The 19,298-nt window shown below is 41.8% G+C and overlaps 1 protein-coding gene across 1 annotated transcript; it reads left to right on the top strand.

The window, feature by feature from the left end:
* The first annotated feature begins 259 nt into the window (after positions 1–259).
* LOC124712409 lies at positions 260–7,576 on the top strand. Its single transcript, XM_047242704.1, has 3 exons — positions 260–338; positions 4,354–4,637; positions 7,439–7,576. Exons 1-3 carry the CDS (start codon positions 260–262, stop codon positions 7,574–7,576), a joined length of 501 nt encoding a protein of 166 aa, XP_047098660.1.
* The last annotated feature ends 11,722 nt before the right edge of the window (positions 7,577–19,298 follow it).

The following is a 19,298-nucleotide window of genomic DNA, read 5'->3' as shown; positions in this document are numbered from 1 at the left end:
AAACGTGCAGGAAGCTGACAGGAAATGTAGTTTGAGAAACCGCGAAGCACGGACTACACTCAGCTTGCCCCATCAGCTGCCGTTCGTATCTTATCAGCGTCCGGCGACTGATAGTTCATCGGCACCGGATATTTGGCAAGAACGATCTATCTTGCCGCGGTATATAATCTTCTGATAGGCCGATCTTTATTCATGGATTCATTCATCCCCTTCACAGTTGCTGGAGCGTAGTGCAAGTTCAGGGAGCTGTCCGACAACCATGGAGAAGTACTGCGGCATTGTCTACGAGCTGGACGTTGAAGGCCAGCAAAACATGGAGCAGTTCTTGGGCGCACTAGGTGAGTACTTTTGTCTGATAGAAAAGTATTTCTCGTATATAATATCCCAATGCGTTTTGCATGTCTCTGTTGTTTGCGTTTGAAGCTCAGTGATAATCTCACGTGATTCTGTTTATTTCCACTCACAAAGTCGTGTAGTAGTTTTAGGTCGGCGTTACCCTTAACAGGAATATTCCTTTGATAATACATTGCTATTGGTTTTAACGAAAATTACTTCATTGACAATGGTTACTCATTAGTAAGTTCTTCTCGAGATGTTGATGACAATCTCGCTGAGTTACGTGAGCTGTTACAGTTTTCCTGACCATGTTTCCACAGACTATACGTGTATAAAGAACCGATTACATTATAGTTCACGTACGGAGCGAATTTAACAGCATACTAAACTATGTTCGTCTTCCAGATTTATTTTTAGGAGCTTCTCAAGCTAAATTTAGGATATAGCATAAATATAGGTCTCAACTGTCTTCCATACGACTAGGTAACCACTAGAATCCACCCCCAGTTCTTTAAAGAAAGAACTATCTTATATAAAACAACTTCATGCGTCTGATTATAAATGATTTAATGTGTTCAATATTTTCTGTTAAGAATGTAAAACCTTAACGGTTAAATACACTAAGTTCTATTTATGTGGATTTTATTAGTTACGGATTATTCGCCCATAGACAACAGAAAAAAGTCAAAATCAGATACTTATGTTTAGAGCTATTTACATTTTCCTGAAAAGCTAGTTATTCTCTGTGCCGTACAAAGACATAAGCTTGTCAGTATCTTCAGTGGTATACGTGCATGTCTACAAAATTGGTAGTGAATTTAGTTAGGAGTAATGAATCAACAAATTAAAACGTCACGATAACGTTGAAGTTTTACTGCATGAAAAGCAGAACCACACGGCTGCTACGGATGCAGGTTCGAATCCTGCCTCGATCATGGATGTGTGTGATGTCCTTAGGTTAGTTAGGTTCAAGTAGATCTAAGTCTGGGGGACTGATGACCTCAGATGTTAAGTCGCATAGTGCTTAGAGCCATTTGAACCATTTTCGATCACCCGATAGTCAGTACTTAGAGGTAAATAACTAATGATCTCTAACAAACATTTAATTTCTTATTGACAGAAGCAATTTACACTTCGTTATAATCGCTAAAGCTCAGTGCAAGGTAATCCACTGGCGTAACTCAACTCTTGGATCAGAACCATTCGCGCCATTGTTTGCACACGATGTTTATGATAAGGGTACAGCTGTAAGATAATTCTTACTATATACACTGTATTGTTTGCAATACGCATTTCACGATCAAGTTGATTAGTTCTTAAAGATGAATCTTCTCATCAAATTTTACTCTGCGAACTATTATTCGCCAATAGCATATCTGTCGCTTGAACCACCCAGTTTTTCCTCCTCACGGAAGCGTCACCAAACATCGATTCGTAGACAGCACTTTGTATATTATTAAATGTTGACTTCGGTTTTGAACTGAGCTGTGGAGGAGTTTATGCTGTAGTGCCAGAGATAACGGATGGATACGTCAGTTTGGGCCTTGTGATTATAGCTCACATGATCATCGTTACCTAATATGAACTACCCAGAAGACAAGGCTGGATGTCAATGTAACTTCGTACATGTACACAACATCAACGGGTATGTAACTTATTAGAGCTGTAATTGCCTGTGACAGGTAAAACAGTCACCTGAGTGCATGAGTGTCTTAGAGTTGTTACCTGGCCTGATAGGATATCTAATAGACATGAACAACGTCAGATTTTGAGTGATGACTGAAGAATACAGGGCTGGCGCGCACTCGTGTGAGATAGCTTTATTTGCACACGGCAGCGTTTTAAAGGGCCATTATTGTGCCTTTCTATTTGGCCAGCTCCAGATTTGTGGGGCAATCGAATTCGACAGTGTCCCGATGTTGGACTTCATGGGACATAAGAGCACGCTTAAGCATCGTCAGGCTTATCGAAGACAAAGCCTGACCACCACAGGATGGTCCTATTTTGCAGCAAGCGCATCGCCTGCCATCCGAAAACTTCTAGCTAAACTCTGTATCATTTCACACCACTGGTCGGACACTAGTGGCCGCTGGAGCAGGGAATGACTATCACATGTGTAGGCTACCGTTAACATCACGAAACTAACGATTGCGTATGGAGTGGAGGCGTGACTGGGAAGCATGGACAGCTACCAAATGGCGTCTTATTGCGTTTTGCCAGTAAGCGCGGTTCTGAATTAACCCGAATGACCATCGACGGCCAGTTTGGCAGGGCCCTGGGGAGAGCTTCCCTTCTTCCATTGTTTTGAGGAAGCGCAGCAGTGGTACTCCTGGGAGCCATCGGGTATGAATTCAATTCTGGGGACTGTGATGGCACAACGGTACGTCGCGATTTTCCTGCGTCCTCATGTGTTACCTCTCATACGACAGCATCGAGGAGCCAGGACAATGCTCGTCCACATATGTTATGCGTGTGTTTCTACGATGTGTCCGCTTGATGTTGAGATTGGACAGCAGGATTCTCTGAGGTGAACCCCATAGAACATGTGAAGGATCAGCTAGGGCATCAACTATAGGATATCAAGAAAAGAGCTTGCCTCAGGTGAGGATGCAACGGCTTTATGACATCTTTCTCAAGGAAATCTGTGCTAGCCAGAGAGTGTGCGACGTAATACTGATGAGTGTGCTCATACTGCCAAGTCTTTGTAAATCTCATTCGGATTTGTAATCACTGAAATAATTTCATATATCTTCCTAGCCTCTAAAGTTTCTCCTTCTAGGTGCTTCACTTCTTTTGTTTAGCCAGTATACGTAACTGATTTGGCACATGTGAATAGAAGGTACACATATCTTTCTGAACTACCATTCTGAGCACTATGGGACTTAACAGCTGAGGTCATCAGTCCCTTAGAACTTAGAACTACTTAAACCTATCTAACCTAAGGACATCACACACATCCATGCTCGAGGCAGGATTCGAACCTGCGACTGAAGCGCCTAGAACCGCTCGCCCCCACAGGCTGGCGCAGCATATCACAGCACACGTGCAACAGAAACCAAAACATTGCTTTAAAACAAGCATTCAGTGCATAGTGTTGTGGAATGGTGAAAAAAACCGCAAATTGGCGTTCATAAGAAGAAGAACAACACAGGAGCGTAATATGTAGGAAATTGTCCACGCAACCTGCCAATGATGATGCCTTGCAGAAAATAAAGGCGAAACGCGTATGGCACTAAAATTGTGTTTTATTCAGTTGCTGTCAGACGGTCCATAAGTAAAAATTATTAATATACCGTAATATTACACGCAACTGAGGAAGACAGGACTATAAAAGTTGAAGTTGTGTGATGTCTTTAGGTTAGTTAGGTTTAAGTAGTTCTAAGTTCTAGGGGACTGATGACCATAGCTGTTAAGTCCCATAGTGCTCAGAGCCAAGCCATAAACCTAACTAACCCAAGGACATCAGACACACCCATGCCCGAGGCAGCATTCGAACCTGCGACCGTAGCGGTCGCGCGGTTCCAGATTGTAGCGCCTAGAACCGCTCGGCCACCCCGGCCGGCTGTCTGGACAGGTGGGGGGTATACTGCAAATTGTCTTGACAGATAGTTCAAATGGTTCTGAGCACTGTGGGACTTAACTTCTAAGGTCATCAGTCTCCTAGAACTTAGAACTACTTAAATCTAACTTCCCGGGTTCGATTCCCGGTGGGGTCAGGGATTTTCTCTGAGTCGTGATGACTGGGTGTTGTGTGATGTTTTTAGGTTAGTTAGGTTTAAGTAGTTCTAAGTTCTAGGGGACTGATGACCATAGCTGTTAAGTCCCATAGTGCTCAGAGCCAAGCCATAAACCTAACTAACCCAAGGACATCAGACACACCCATGCCCGAGGCAGCATTCGAACCTGCGACCGTAGCGGTCGCGCGGTTCCAGATTGTAGCGCCTAGAACCGCTCGGCCACCCTGGCCGGCTGTCTGGACAGGTGGGGGGTATACTGACGGCAGTGTTACAATTGCAGGTGTCAGCGACCAGTTGGCCATAGACTTTGTGCTGTCGGCGCCGTGCAGGGTGACTCTGACGTCAGACGGTGACGAGTTCACGCAGCAGACGAGCACCTGCTGCTACGAGGACGTGGTGAGCTACCGGCTTGACGAGTGCTACGAGCAGCAGGGCTACGACGGCCGCCTCGTCTGCAGCCTGGTGACGGAACCGCGGCCCAGCACACACCTGCTGCAGCAGACGTACGAAGACGGCACCTCCGTCACCATCGAGAAGCGCTTCAGCGCCACGGAGCTCGTCATGGTGCGTGTGCAGGCTGTGCTCATATTACGCACACTGTTCTCTATTACTCGCAAGAGGCTCAGAAACCTCAGGGTGACTAAAACAGGAGAGCTGCTGCATAGAATTTGGTCTATATATTTTATCATGCAAGACTGGTATTGCGCCCCAGTCCCATCTTAAGTAGCACTCCTAAAAATGGCTGTGTGACAACAACGTGTTAGCTTATATGCCCACTTACGGTGAGGGACCAGTTCCCGTTACCGTTTTTTTTTTTCTTTCGCTGGGGGCGGGGTCTTCATGCACTTCAAACTATCTCTCTGTCTCTCTTTCATGTGACGTCGGAATTCCAGATCTTTCGGGCGAACTTCAATTCTTGTTTGCGTATACAGTCATGCTTCAGGAGTGTCCACAAATCTATCTCCGGCCTTATTGTTCTAGAGGACTTCTGAGATGACGCCTTTGGGGTTTTGTATCTGTACCAGGGGAATGGATTTGGTCTTCCGATCTCTTCTAGATGACTGATGCTGCTAGGGACCATTGTTAATCATTTCTGTACAAGGTATGTCCATACCTGAGTCATGGTGTAGCTCTGAAAGTCCACAATGTTCTTTTCAAAATCCATCACAAGTGTTTGTTCTAAACTACTTCTTTATCATGGAATCTAGTTTTGCTCGTAAGCCGCGAAACAGGACTGCCATATTGTGTTTTCGATAAGACTGTACTCTTATAAAGTCGGATTTTGGTAGCCATTCCTAATTTGTTGGGCAGGAATAGAGGTATGAGCTTCTCTGACATGGCCTGTGTTTTCGCTCTAAAGTCCTCTATACATGTTTATGCAAGAACAAGTATGGGTCCAAAATTTCCCTCAGGTACTGGTGAGTGCGAATTCGTGATACGTTCGTATTGAGCAATTGTTACGTGTCTCCAACGTTGATATTGTTTTTACTGAATTTGAAATCAGTCTTCTTCTAATTCTGAGGGTGGAAGTCGCATGGATTCTACTAGTATCTCCCGCGAGTTGGGGGATCTGCGCTTGTGGCTCTGTGGGTATGTCGTTGATGTAAATTGTAAACAGGAAAGGAGGCAGCACTGATCCTTGTGGTAGGCCGGCGAGAGGAATTTTAAGGTCTGGCCGTTATCCTCCGATACTGATGCAGCTGAAAGTGTTTAAGCCAAGCGGAGCGGAAACACCGGTGGTGATTCAACACGAGGGAAGAAGTGAGAATTGTTTTGTTCCAAGTTACTTAAAGAAATTTAATTATTATGCTATTATGTAACCGTAATGCAACTTGAACGCAATGTGTATTCAGTCACCTAAACACAGTTACTGAACAGTTGAACTAGAACACCACAAAAAAGAGATATGTTCGGGATGGAAGCTACAACATAAGATGCACCAACGGTTAGTTCTGAGCTATAGCCATCGGGGTACGTGCCTAGCTTCAAACGAGTAGCATCAAGTTCTTTACTCTTTGGTGAACTGCCGATAAAGAAACGTGGTTAGAAGAGACTGAAGAGCTTCCGAAAGAAGAAATGGATACACAACTGAAACCGCATCATCACTCGATTTGTAAGTCGGCGCGGGGCTAATCACACAGTCAGGTCTACGTATGCCGCTGAAGATGGACATGAGGCTCAATACTGATCCGACATACTAAAATCTAAAAATAACTCATATGTAGCCGATGTCTGTTTTTCAGTGGTCGATAAGACAATGAATAACCGTGCCTCCGCTCTCGTACTGTCACCTATAGTAACACTTCTCTGATATTCAATTTACACTCTCGCCACACCCTGACAGAGTACCTGAGTACTTTACATTGCCTTACCAATCTTATTTAGGCGAAAACTGTGCTGCTGTAAAAATCATGTAATATGTTATTTATGGAACAAACATGTTCGGATTTTCAAAATTATGCACGTCACGAACTGTTTACGTAGGCAAAACAGCAAGGAATTTTAAAACTAGGCATTCTGTAGACTCGAAGTGACTCGAGAAGTGATGTTATACACTCCTCTTTCTCATATCACGTCAGAGAGGAAACCAATAAACAAATAATAATGAAACTATTGTGCAGGTTCTCGGAGAAGGCGTTAGGCTCTATAAAATAACGATACAAGAATACTACCATACACCACAGCAGTGAAACAAAGAATGAAAGTATTGCGTGAATACACGTAACACTATAACAGTCAAGTAGTTACGAGCGTAAAACCACCGCCAACAAGAACACTTAGTATTGAAACATTCGAAATATTTACTTCTCAGTCTCTCCCTCCCTCCCTCCCTCTCTCTCTCTCTCTCTCTCTCTCTCTCTCTCTGTGTGTGTGTGTGTGTGTGTGTGTGTGTGTGTGTGTGTGTGTGTGTGTGTGTGTGTGTGTGTGTTTGTTTGCGCATGCATCAAACACCAAACACAAAAACCACACGAAAAGCAAGTAAGCAGCAGCAACATCAATAACACCTTTCGATGGGTGTAGCATCACAGCTCATTGTAAGGTTGTTTTTGCACTAGTACCGGCTGAAACCACCCAGGTGTTGATAAACAGTGCACAGACACCAGAAACAGTAAATAAAGTGCTACAGTAAGTTAATCTTCACTGGGTTTTATTTTGTTTTATAGCATACAGATTTGTTTTGTCTTAAACGTAAGAAATATAAGACAGTGTATGATGGAAGAAAGTCTGAAACGTGTAGTTCTGAGCCTAGTGACTTAAATAATATTGTTTGCGCCCGTTAACGAATAGTTGCAGCTACAAGATATGTAATTAATAGAAACATATCTATTGTGTAGTCTAATAGTGTAATTTAATTTTACTTACAGATTCTAAAGATTGGTGATGTCACGGCAAGGAGGACGTTCAGGGCAACTACGATGTCAGAGGGATGTTCTACGTCAGTTTTACAGCAGTCGGCGCAGTCTTGCCCTCCAGACTGTATTTTACAAGCAGATGGCGCTTGACAGACAAAACGTATTTCCCAGAACATATTTCCATCAACATCAATCAGAAACTGCTTAGGTATATCGCAGCTAGAACGATACCGTTCTCGCTATTTCCAGAGACCTCACACTCGACTCTTGGCACTTTTTCCTCCACTTCACCTTTCCTCATTGAAACAGTCGTTGTTATGATTCACCAAAGTGCTGTCTAAGGTGACATTTGATATCCATGGTGTAACTACGGTCTGTAGTCTAGTAGCTTCTATGTCTAATAGCAAGAAGAGGGATTACACCGTAGTAATTATGGAAGGATTCTGGAAAATGCAACGGGACGTGCATGGAGCTGAGACGTTTCCCTGTATAGTACAGACACGATAGATCACCACACTACTGGCAACAACACTGACTGCCCTCTGGAACAGGAACGTCCTTTGGAAAGAACTTCACAGTTGGGTATAGTGACAGCTGTGGAGTTGATGGTCTGAAGCAACTTGATATGATGTTGACAGTAAATCGACCACCACAATATTAATGGTCTGCACGCTGCTCCAGTAGAAGTAATGATTTACTCCCGCACACCAGTCCAGCGGGAAGGCGCAGAATATTCGGTAACTGTACGTATGCCTAGAAAGTACTGAGAAGACCGATGGTACTGACAACAGAAAAGCTCTTATTCTTCATAAAATATGAACAAAGGAAAACAGTCTTGTGAAAGTGAGTGTCAAGGAGAGTTTTGAATGGAAATCTTGGAAAGAAATTGGATATTGCTGAAAGCAAATCGATCAGCTTATGTAAAATAATATTCAAATCTCAATAAAGATTTACTAAACAAAATGTGTGCTCTTTGTTACACCAGTAACTACTACTACCCTTTCTTCAAAGAATCTGTCATGTGAAAACAGCTTCGCACGTGTAACTACTTACTAGGGTTTGAATTATATTTAAAGTTCATAGGAAGTAGCTAAGAGCTCTCAATATCAAACACAGCACGTGTATATAATTTGTATAATTTGCGCTTTGTTTAAAAAAAAAAATTTGCAGGTACACTCAGTGGTATGTGTGGGTACTGTCCGCATAGTGTGTTGTAAATAGAGTTGGTAGTAAAGAAGTAATGAATTAAAACGTCATGCCCGATGTTCAAGTTTTATTGGATGAGCAGTGAAAATACCTTCTATTATTTTGCGGGGGATCTCAGCAACAAAAAGTTTCGAAAAGGTTTGAAATTATGTGTAAAGTTTGTTGAAAGTCGCTAAGAGATCTCATTCTCATTAGTTGAATAAAGTCTGCGTAAATTACGCGAAGTGAGTTACGCTGCTACACGACAGAGACACAGTTTCTAAATTTAATTCTTCTCTTACTGTGTTAAGCGTTAACGCAAAGTTATAGTTCTCAACGAGTGGATTATGATAATATTTTTATCATTTTTAAATCCAGCCAACGATTTTCTGAAATTCTGAAAATCAGGTTTTGTTGTCCCTGGAGACCGTTAGATAGGCAACCAGCAGAGCTACTGGTTTGTGGGTTGCCCAGGTAACTGCTTTACCCGTTTATAGAAGTCACTTAAGTTATTACTTGTTTTAATACACTGAACAGCATTGATTAATTTTCGAGACTTCCCACTCTTCATATATGGTTTATTGTGATATCACTCATTACTAAGAGGACAGAAATAAAACAGCACAAAAGACGCTTCTTCGACATCTGAGATGAAAAAATGTAAACACAGCAATTAGAACAACAAAGCGTCTAAAGTATTCCAGTCCTTTTACAGACGATGAGTAATTGTCCACCTCGGAATCCGCATATTGGAAGAGTTTACGTTGCTGGACGATTTGAAGTTAGAACGCTCTACATATACGATCTGTTTACAAGCGTAAAGTGAAATAGATTTAGGTTAACCATTTATGTGCGTTTAAACATTCACCCGTGTCTCTCTCTGCCTACATCAAATAAACTATTATAAGTTAGAGATATTTTAATCCTTGTACAGTACACGCGAATAAGGAGGACATTGATAACACAGAAAACGCCGTTCATAAGTCACATAAAGACATAAAATTGGTGGTGAAATACGAAGTAAAGTGTGTTATAAGTTCTTGGCTTTCGGATAAGCAAATTCAACAAGGTGCAGGTGGAGAAATGTACAGAAAGTTGTCACAAAAAAAAGTCACAATTTTCATGCCACCTGACACTAAAAGATTAAAAACCTTCACATGCATTTTTCCCAAAGCATATTGACGTTTCCTAAGTAAAAATGAACTACAGAAACTACTTCAACACAGCTGTACTTCTTTATCGAACAACTGATTTATCTCAATGTAGACACCATCTTATGGTTACCCTTAAGAGTAAGAAAATATCATTACAAAATTGCATTATATATATAAAACTGGTAGAAGCTGACCTCGGGGAAGATCAGTTTGGATTCCGTAGAAATATTGGAACACATGAGGCAATACTGACCCTACGACTTATCTTAGAAGCTAGATTAAGGAAAGGCAAACCTACGTTCCTAGCATTTGTAGACTTAGAGAAAGCTTTTGACAATGTTGACTGGAATACTCTCTTTCAAATTCTGAAGGTGGCAGGGGTAAAATACAGGGAGCGAAAGGCTGTTTACAATTTGTACAGAAACCAAATGGCAGTTATAAGAGTCGAGGGGCACGAAAGGGAAACAGTGGTTGGAAAGGGAGTGAGACAGGGTTGTAGCCTATCCCCGATGTTATTCAATCTTTATATTGAGCAAGCAGTGAAGGAAACAAAAGAAAAATTCGGAGTATTAAAATCCACGGAGAAGAAACAAAAACTTTGAGTTCCGCGGATGACATTGTAATTCTGTGAGAGACAGCAAAGGACTTGGAAGAGCAGTTGAACGGAATGGACAGTGTCATGAAAGGAGGATTAAAGATGAACATCAACAAAAGCAAAACGAGGATAATGGAACGTAGTCGAATTAAGTCGGGGGATGCTGAGGGAATTAGATTAAGAAATGAGACAAAGTAGTAAAGGAGTTTTGCTATTTGGGGAGCAAAATAACTGATGATGGTCGAAGTAGAGAGGATATCAAATGTAGACTGGCAATGGCAAGGAGAGCGTTTCTGAAGAAGAGAAATTTGCTAACATCGAGTATAGATTTAAGTGTCAGGAAGTCGTTTCTGAAAGTATTTGTATGGAGTGTAGCCATGTATGGAAGTGAAACATGGACGATAACTAGTTTGGACAAAAAGAGAATAGAAGCTTTCGAAATGTGGTGCTACAGAAAAATGCTGAAGATTAGATGGGTAGATCATATGCCTAATGAGGAGGTATTGAATAGGATTGGGGAGAAGAGATGTTTGTAGCACAACTTGACTAGAACAAGGGATCGATTGGTAGGACATATTCTGAGGCATCAAGGGATCACCAATTTAGTATTAGAGGGCAGCGTGGAGGGTAAAAATCGTAGAGGGAGATCAAGAGATGAATACACTAAGCAGATTCAAAAGGATGTGGGTTGCAGTAGGTACTGGAAGATGAAGAAGCTTGCACAGGATAGAGTAGCATGGAGAGCTGCATCAAACCAGTCTCAGGACTGAAGACCACAAAAAAATTATATATATATATAAAAATCCAGAATAATATAAAGAAAGAAAGAAAGACAGAATACAAACAACGTAAATGTGCACGAACATGAACCCAACTATTTCAATCATATGCGTTTAATGACAACCAAAGAAAAAACACAGCAAAATCGTTTATAGAACGTTACAGTCTGTACAGGCAGCACAACAACTTCGCCAGAAGATGATGGGCACGAAACTCACTGAACCGTTGCGACAGGACGACGTCACTACTCTGCTGATATCCCGAGAAGAATTCATCAATCAACAACTTAAGCGTTTACAAAACAATTTCCTCAAGAAGTAAGTCTCTTTAAGTAGGCCGAAACGAGCGAAGTGATGCAGTGGTGGTTAGCACACTCGTTTGGCATTCGGGAGGACAACGGTTCAAATCAACGTCCGGCCATTCTGATTTGGGTTTGCCGTGATTTCCCTAAATCGCTTCAGGCAAATTCCGGGGTGGTTCCTTTGAAAGACGACGGTCGACTTCCTTCCCCACCCGTGCCTACTGCGACCTTGTGCTCCGTCTCTGATGACCACGTTGTCGACGGGGCGTTAAACACTAAGCTCTTCCTCAGTAGGCCGAAACATACGTGCGCAGAACATTTTAATGACTTAGCTGTCGAACAAAACCAAAAATTTCCAGCCATATGTTAAAATCACATCATTCATTTGGGTGATTCAGCTGCTCCATGATAACGTGCTGGAATGTACTGACTGCATTTTCATAGAATCGGCCGTCCCCATTTCTCTTTATTAAACCGCTATGTAACCAGTAATGCTATTTTGGTGTGTTCTCTTTCGTTATCTCTCCCTCATTAACCAACTTCGCATTCAAAATAGCGTTGCACAGTGAAAAAATGTCTGTGGTGGTAGAAGGAGCCAACATGTGACCACAATTTAATGTAGAGACAATAAGTAACGACGGGATGATGCTGAATCGTATCGAAGTGATCAAATAACCAAAAATAAAGTAGTGTCCGACACAGCAACAAAACAGTCGGCAAAAAACTGAAAATAATATGTCAGTCCCATGTTACGCAACCGAGGTCTCGGGAGAGGCACAATCCACTTTAAGACCAAGATGTAAACACTAGAGAAACTTTCAGTTAGGCAGATAAGTGTAGACAGCCGTCGTATAAAAGCCACAAATTGTGGGAGGAGACCCTTGTGACTCCGGTACACCATTTACCCACTGCCATCAGCCATACGTTGAAGTAGAACATTCCTTAAGATAACGTGCTGCATTCAGCTTAGACTGGTTTTAACCTTTCTTGACGGCGTCCTGCAACTCTTTCTAACCCGTGACATTTTCTCTGTCTTTCTCTCCTCCTATGCCCATCCTCCCAATGTTCAACTTCCTTGATTTCCATGCAGCGTCCATGAAACTCAATTACAAATAGAGCTTCCTACACTCTAGAATAGGATTCAGTGGTAGCACTTCCCTTTTACTGTGAAAAACTGTCTGCGCCTACGTGGTTCTTTCTTCACGTCTTAGGTGCTATGCCCATCATGCAGAAGTTTCATTCCTTGGTATCTAAACCATTAAATTTCTGGGTCCTTCACGGATGTTTTAGGCTACGTATCTTATTGACCTCATTTAACAGTTCTACTAAACCTATCAGTTTGGCTAGAAAATGCATTATGTCATCTGCGAGTTTTGGCAATGGTATCATTTCACCTTACACTTTTACTCGTTTTGTTAAGTTTTCACTTATTCGATACTTCATCAGCATCCACACTTATTAGCGGTTCTACCACCATTCTTTGGAGACTTATTAATCAAGAAGTGTGAGCTCTTTTATTTTTCACTTCATTATTCTACAATGTGTATCGCTAGCTACCGACGATTGTGAGCGATAGGAATTTGATATTCTACGGATAAGCACACGTACATTCCTAATAAGGAGAAAAGAGTTTTAAACTGAAATACAATGTTGTACACTAAATACTATGTGTTCCACGTTGCTTTATACTTTTCTGAGTCTCCTTACGTAGTTCTACACCGCAATTTAGTTGCGTCTGTTTCAGTTCTTCAGAGATTAAGTAAGGAATGTCGTCTGTCGCACAGGATAAGATACCGCTATCTAATCGCACATCCTCTTTTGCAAAACTATTGAAGATTGCTAAATCTACGTTCTTAGTAAACCTTTTCTTGAAGATCATCAGACCAGTCCACTTGCACTTGATTACTGATAAAATTGATCTCTGAATTGACGTTCAAACATGACGTTGCTAATCAGGCGAATGTACTAAAGCGACGTCGGGAATGCATTCATTTCAGTCGATCTTATCCATCTTCTTCCACTGAGTAGATTCCACCCCTGAAGTGTGATTCTGCTTACAGCTGCTACAACTCTGCATTTCCCTGTAAACGTTTGCCATCCCAAAATTTCATTACGTATGAAACAGGTGGTAGTTAGCGCCAAACCTAAAGAGAGGTATGCACGAGATGCCCTAGGAAATTAATGAGACTGGCAACACTGCAAGAATCGACAACGCTGCTGCCTTCCCCATCACACAACAATGAGATAGGAATAGTGACCTTGAGTTAGCAGCAATTAATATCTGCTACACTTCCACGGCGAATTCTGAGAGTATTTGAAGTTATTGTCGCCACGTGCAGCGCGAAAATGGATTGGCAATACTATCAGAAATGTAGGTAGTACTATCTAATTTTTTGTGAAGCTTGGAGAAACTGATACTGTGACTTATCGAAAGTTAAGGAGGATTTACATAGAATACTATTTACTGTAGGAATCACAGCGATTGTGCGAGTGGAGGACGTGGACTCTCGATGACATACGGAAACTTCCGTCGGTCGTGGACGTGTGTTTGGATAGCTTAACTAGTAATAAGCATGGTAGCTCAGCCATTCCGTTAAAGGGCTAGCTGCCCTCTGTAATTAAAAAAAACATTGTGAAGTATTCAACGACGAATTGGAGGGCAGTCCTGTGACATCTGCTCAGAAAAAAAGAAAAAAGAAACACTCTTTTAGCCGACCATTTGCATAAAGCGGAAAATTTGAATTCGAGTGGTGCTCTGGCACAGATTTTCATATTTCGCTGATAAATCCTACAGCTGGAGTCTCGTATTCATAACAGCAAATACATTTATTGTACTTGCAAAGGACATTCACAACTAAACAGATGACACAAATCTTTTTCAGCAAGTCGAGAAGAAGTGAAATACGAGAATCCCCAATAATGGTTGACAATGTGGAAATATGAAGTGCCTTATCAGGACAGATCGTAAAATTACTGTAAGACTGATGTGCAGTCAACTAATTTTTAGCGTGTTTGCGTCCATCAGATTTTAACATAAGGTTCACACAGGTGGTAGGTGTGCGGAAATGTTGCTAGCCGGCCAGTGTGGCCGAGCGGTTCTAGGCGCTTCAGTCTGGAACCGCGCGACCGCTACGGTCGCAGGTTCGAATCCTGCCTCGGGCATGGATGTGTGTGATGTCCTTAGGTTAGTTGGGTTTAAGTAGTACTAAGTTCTAGGGGACTGATGACCTTAGAAGTTAAGTCCCATAGTGTTCAGAGCCATTTGAACCAAATATTGCTCCAAGCAACCTGACAAGTAAATAATTGTCTCTTCTGGACCGCCTTGAGAGAGAGTCAAAATTCGTGAGTCGCCTGACAAATGGTGGAGAATCAAGGACTTTCAAACGCAATCCTGATACAAAATGTTAAGAGGAAGGAATGGCACACTGCAAACACTACTGTCCTAGGAAAGGGAGAATGACCAAATCAAAAACCAAATCGAAGCTTACGTTTTTGGAGTCATGTTATTGTCCATTAAATCATTGGGGCTGCAGAGGAAACTGAAAGTGAATCTTTTGTATGTGGAAATTGTATTGTCTAAGTTTTGAACTACAAAAGGGGATTATCAAGAATATTACAAACGGTGTTATAATGCAAATTACACAGCTTTAAAAGTCTTAAGCTCCATGCCCATTAATAAAACATTGAATTAACACAAATGTACTTCAGAATGAGATTTTCACTCTGCGGCGGAGTGTGCGCTGATATGAAACACAGATTAAGACTGTGTGCGGTAGCGAGACTCGAACTTGAGATCTTTACCTTTCGTGGGCAAGTGCTCTACCATCTGAGCTACCCATGCACAACTCACGACCCGTCCTCACAGCTTTACTTATGCCAGTACCTCGTCTCCTACTTTCCAAACTTCACAGAAGCTCTCCTGCGAACCTTGCAAAACTAGCACTCCCGGAAGAAAGGATATTGCGGAGACATGGCTTAGCCACAGCCTGGGGGATGTTTCCAGAATGAGATTTTTACTCTGCAGCGGAGTTCTGGAAACATCACCCAGGCCTCATCAGAATGAGGTGCACTGCCATCCACCTCACATCACACATTCCCTTCACCCTCTAGGCAGATAAGTATTCAAACTGCTGAAAGTTTTCTACCATCATGCTGCAACAAATTACATGCATTCGACATCAAGAGGCGAAATCAACAAGCTTAATTTCCGAGAATTGTTTTCCTCAGCTTTGAATGAAGGTGCCACCATTGGTAATGGTGTAAAGGATTTAAATGTTCTGTATTGTTGCCATTAAATCCGCTAGTTATTTCCGAAAACAAATTTCTCCCCTCAGTTCATTTCCAGGTAGATATTTCCAATGTGCCACTATGTCCCCTTTCGGAGATAACTCAATGTTCCCAGCAGGGACTTGAGTCCCCTAGGCCAGGACCCTCTACCTTCGTTCATCAAAAGACTTATCCTTTCAATGCAATCATTTCCAGTCAAGGACGTCAATAAAGGTAGGAACAGAACAAAGGCATTTGACCTCAAACACGAATTTCGAAGCGATGAAGGCTAAAAGCAGAGTAAAAATGGGGAAGGGTAACAAAGATAATGCAAGCAACAAATGTCGTCATCAACTGAGATGGACGATGACTTATAGTCAACTGCAATTGAAGACATTAATGAGCTCACTCCTTGTGCGTTTTGCCGGCTGAAGTATTATTCGTCAGAAGGGGGACTGGATACAGTGCCAGCAATGTGCTACATTGTCTGTGAAGGGTGTATGGGTACAACAGGATGAAAAATGTTTACTTGTAGTAAATGCTTGTGGTTTGGACACTGAAATATACTGCGCGGAATAGCCGTTGGACTGGACGGTATAGCACAACCATTTTGGAATGTTATGATTTGTGTCTTCTTCAGATGTTTGTTTCGTATTTTGTTCTTGCAAATGAATTTCCACCTTTTATATAATGGAATGTATTCACAAATAAATTGATATATTGTATCACATTGACTGATTTTTTGAAACGTTTCATGTCATATTACATACGGAATAGCCCCACTATACCCTAATATGAAATTGTATTTCATATACATCCGGTGACAGCGATAAAGCTTAGAAATTTGAAAAAAGATCTCCGGAAAAGTCAGAACTGATACTTTCACCAAAGTGCAAGATGGGTGCAACCAGCTACGTGAGAACGTTAAATGAAATGAAACCCAGATGCAAATTAACTAGCTTTGCATCGCCCTTACCTTGGTGGTTGCACTGATGACACATTATTACCATTCACAAATGATGTAAGTCTGAAAGATGGCTGCAATAGTGGCTGGAAGTGCTCCACCTCTGCACTTTGCTTAAGTTGTACACACCTCTCTTTGCCGGCCGCTGTTGCCGAGCGGTTCTAGGCCCTCCAGTCCAGAATCGCGATGCTGCTACGGTCGCAGGTTAGAATCCTGCCTCGGGCATGGATGTGTGTCATGTCCTTAGGTTTAAGTAGTTCTAAGTCTAGGGGACTGAGGACCTCAGATCTTGAGTCCAATAGTGCTCAGAACCATTTGAAAATCTCTCTTTGTGTCTGGATAAAGTGAAGAACATTCTCAACGGTGTCCCTGAAGTACTCTATGAAACTCAGCTGATTCTACCAGCATTATAACGCTGCCAAATAACTGAAGCAGACACTAAAAGTTCTGGCTAATAATAATTTTATAAAAAAAGTTTAACAATTTCCTACTTTGGATGACTTTGTCATGGTAATCATTAATGGTACGGTGTGGGAAGGAGAGCAGAAAATCACTCCCATTATGTGACAGGTTTCTAACCAGAGCCAATCAAAGGCCTCCACATAGGCACGTGTGAGAACAAGAGCCTTCAGTCGAAAGAATTACTGTGAACCACACAGTCCTAATCAGACTTAAAAGAACACTCCTTTATGAGAAAATAAATTTTTTCAGCCTTCAGTTGCAAGGTAATTTTTACTCGTTTACCTAGGTTTCGATTCCAGTAATGGAATCTTCTTCAGAAACTATAAATTTAACCACATACGGACATATATTAGTCACTGAAATGCATCATCAGTCTAATGAGTGAATAATAAAGAAATCGTGATACTTACAAAAAATTAAATTATTTTGAGAACCAAACACTGGCCATGTCACAGATTAAAAATTAAAACAATAAAGACGCATAATCATAAGATTATATCTGTCAAGATTAAAACCATTAAGGCGAACGTAGACGGAGCTACGCCGGCCAGAAATAAGGACCGCACGTGAGCGGCACGGAAACTAGGCGTCGCGAGCAGTATCGCGGCGAGGCTCGGCCGCGGCCCAGCGCATGCGCGAGCGCAACCGCATGCGCAGGCACGAGAGACAAACTGTCTCAAAATTATTTAGAGCAAATATACATATAAACAAAATGTGACCGAAAGCCGTCCTACAAACGGACAAAGCCTATCTATTGGTATGGCAACATTAAACAATTTACCTGAGAACAAACTACATAGCCAAGGTATAAAATTTTTTTTTAACATTTAAATATTATAGTAAGAGGGCGAAACCCCGCTACAGTACACATTAATGTCCAACTTCTGGTTTAATGTCTGAAGCTCGTGTATTTCAACTGGCCTTCAGATCACATTTAGCCTAAAAGGATTGCTTTTAGCATCTCCTACAATGAAGTTTGTACGGAACATAATCCTCCATTGTCTTTGTAGCATGTACACAGGAGAGTGCTACTTTCCCGTCCTATATCTGTGTGGAGATGGCTTTCTGTACCAAGCAAGTTTATGACAGCCCAGTCTTTCCAAGTTAATTTCCCTGTCGCAATCCAGATAAAGAAATCTGTCAAGGCCGCAGAAAATGGCAGGTCGAGCTGTAAATAATCTGAAATATTACCCAGTATATTGTATTTATTAACATTTTCATAAAACACATGAATAGGAAAAACAAAGGAAAATTTGTGATTGCAAATAAATTTCCAATTGCATCGAGGCATATTCCACTGTGCATCACCAGCTCTCCTCACCAACATTTAGCGAAATGGTGCGTTACGCGTAGTTTTCTGCCAAACGGTGTGATGAGAGAATACATTTTATTTGTGTAAAGCAAGTTTGTTTCTATACCGAAACTATAAAATAATCATGCATTTGTAAAAATTCAGCCTTCATAATGTGTACAAGATTTCCAAAAAACTACTGTTTCCCCTGTCTTTACGATGAATATCACCTCAGCGCGTGTAGCAAAATGAAAGTATCTAATTTTACATACGAAGTTCTCGTATACGCCTTACTATCACCTCCTGCAAATTTTCACTGAGGTGACAAAGTCGTGGGACACCTTCTAATATCGCGTCTGACCTCATTTTCCCGGAGAAATGCAGCATCTACATCTACATGGAGACTCTGTAAATCAAAGTACCTGGCATTCGGTTCATTGAACTACTATCACAATTATTCTGTTATTCCCATCCCGAATAGCGCGCTGAAAAAACGAATACCTATATATCTCCATGAGAGCTCTGATTTCTCTTATTTTATTTTGAATATCGCTTCTCCGTATTTAGGTCGGTGTCAACAAAATATTTTCGCATTTGGAGGAGAAAGTTCATGGTAAATACACTCCTGGAAATGGAAAAAAGAACACATTGACACCGGTGTGTCAGACCCACCATACTTGCTCCGGACACTGCGAGAGGGCTGTACAAGCAATGATCACACGCACGGCACAGCGGACACACCAGGAACCGCGGTGTTGTCCGTCGAATGGCGCTAGCTGCGCAGCATTTGTGCACCGCCGCCGTCAGTGTCAGTCAGTTTGCCGTGGCATATGGAGTTCCATCGCAGTCTTTAACACTGGTAGCATGCCGCGAC

This window comes from Schistocerca piceifrons, chromosome 8, assembly GCF_021461385.2.
Source record: "Schistocerca piceifrons isolate TAMUIC-IGC-003096 chromosome 8, iqSchPice1.1, whole genome shotgun sequence".
NCBI classification, from domain to species: Eukaryota; Metazoa; Arthropoda; class Insecta; order Orthoptera; family Acrididae; genus Schistocerca; species Schistocerca piceifrons.
The sequence above is the reverse complement of the archived record's forward strand: the minus strand, read 5'-3'. Positions and strand labels throughout refer to the sequence as shown.

Coding starts and splice junctions, on each gene's coding strand:
- LOC124712409 (XM_047242704.1), top strand. CDS start 260: ATGGAGAAGTACTGCGGCATTGTCTACGAGCTGGACGTTGAAGGCCAG. Junction 339..4,353: donor GCAGTTCTTGGGCGCACTAG/GTGAGTACTTTT, acceptor TTACAATTGCAG/GTGTCAGCGACCAGTTGGCC. Junction 4,638..7,438: donor GCGCCACGGAGCTCGTCATG/GTGCGTGTGCAG, acceptor TTTTACTTACAG/ATTCTAAAGATTGGTGATGT.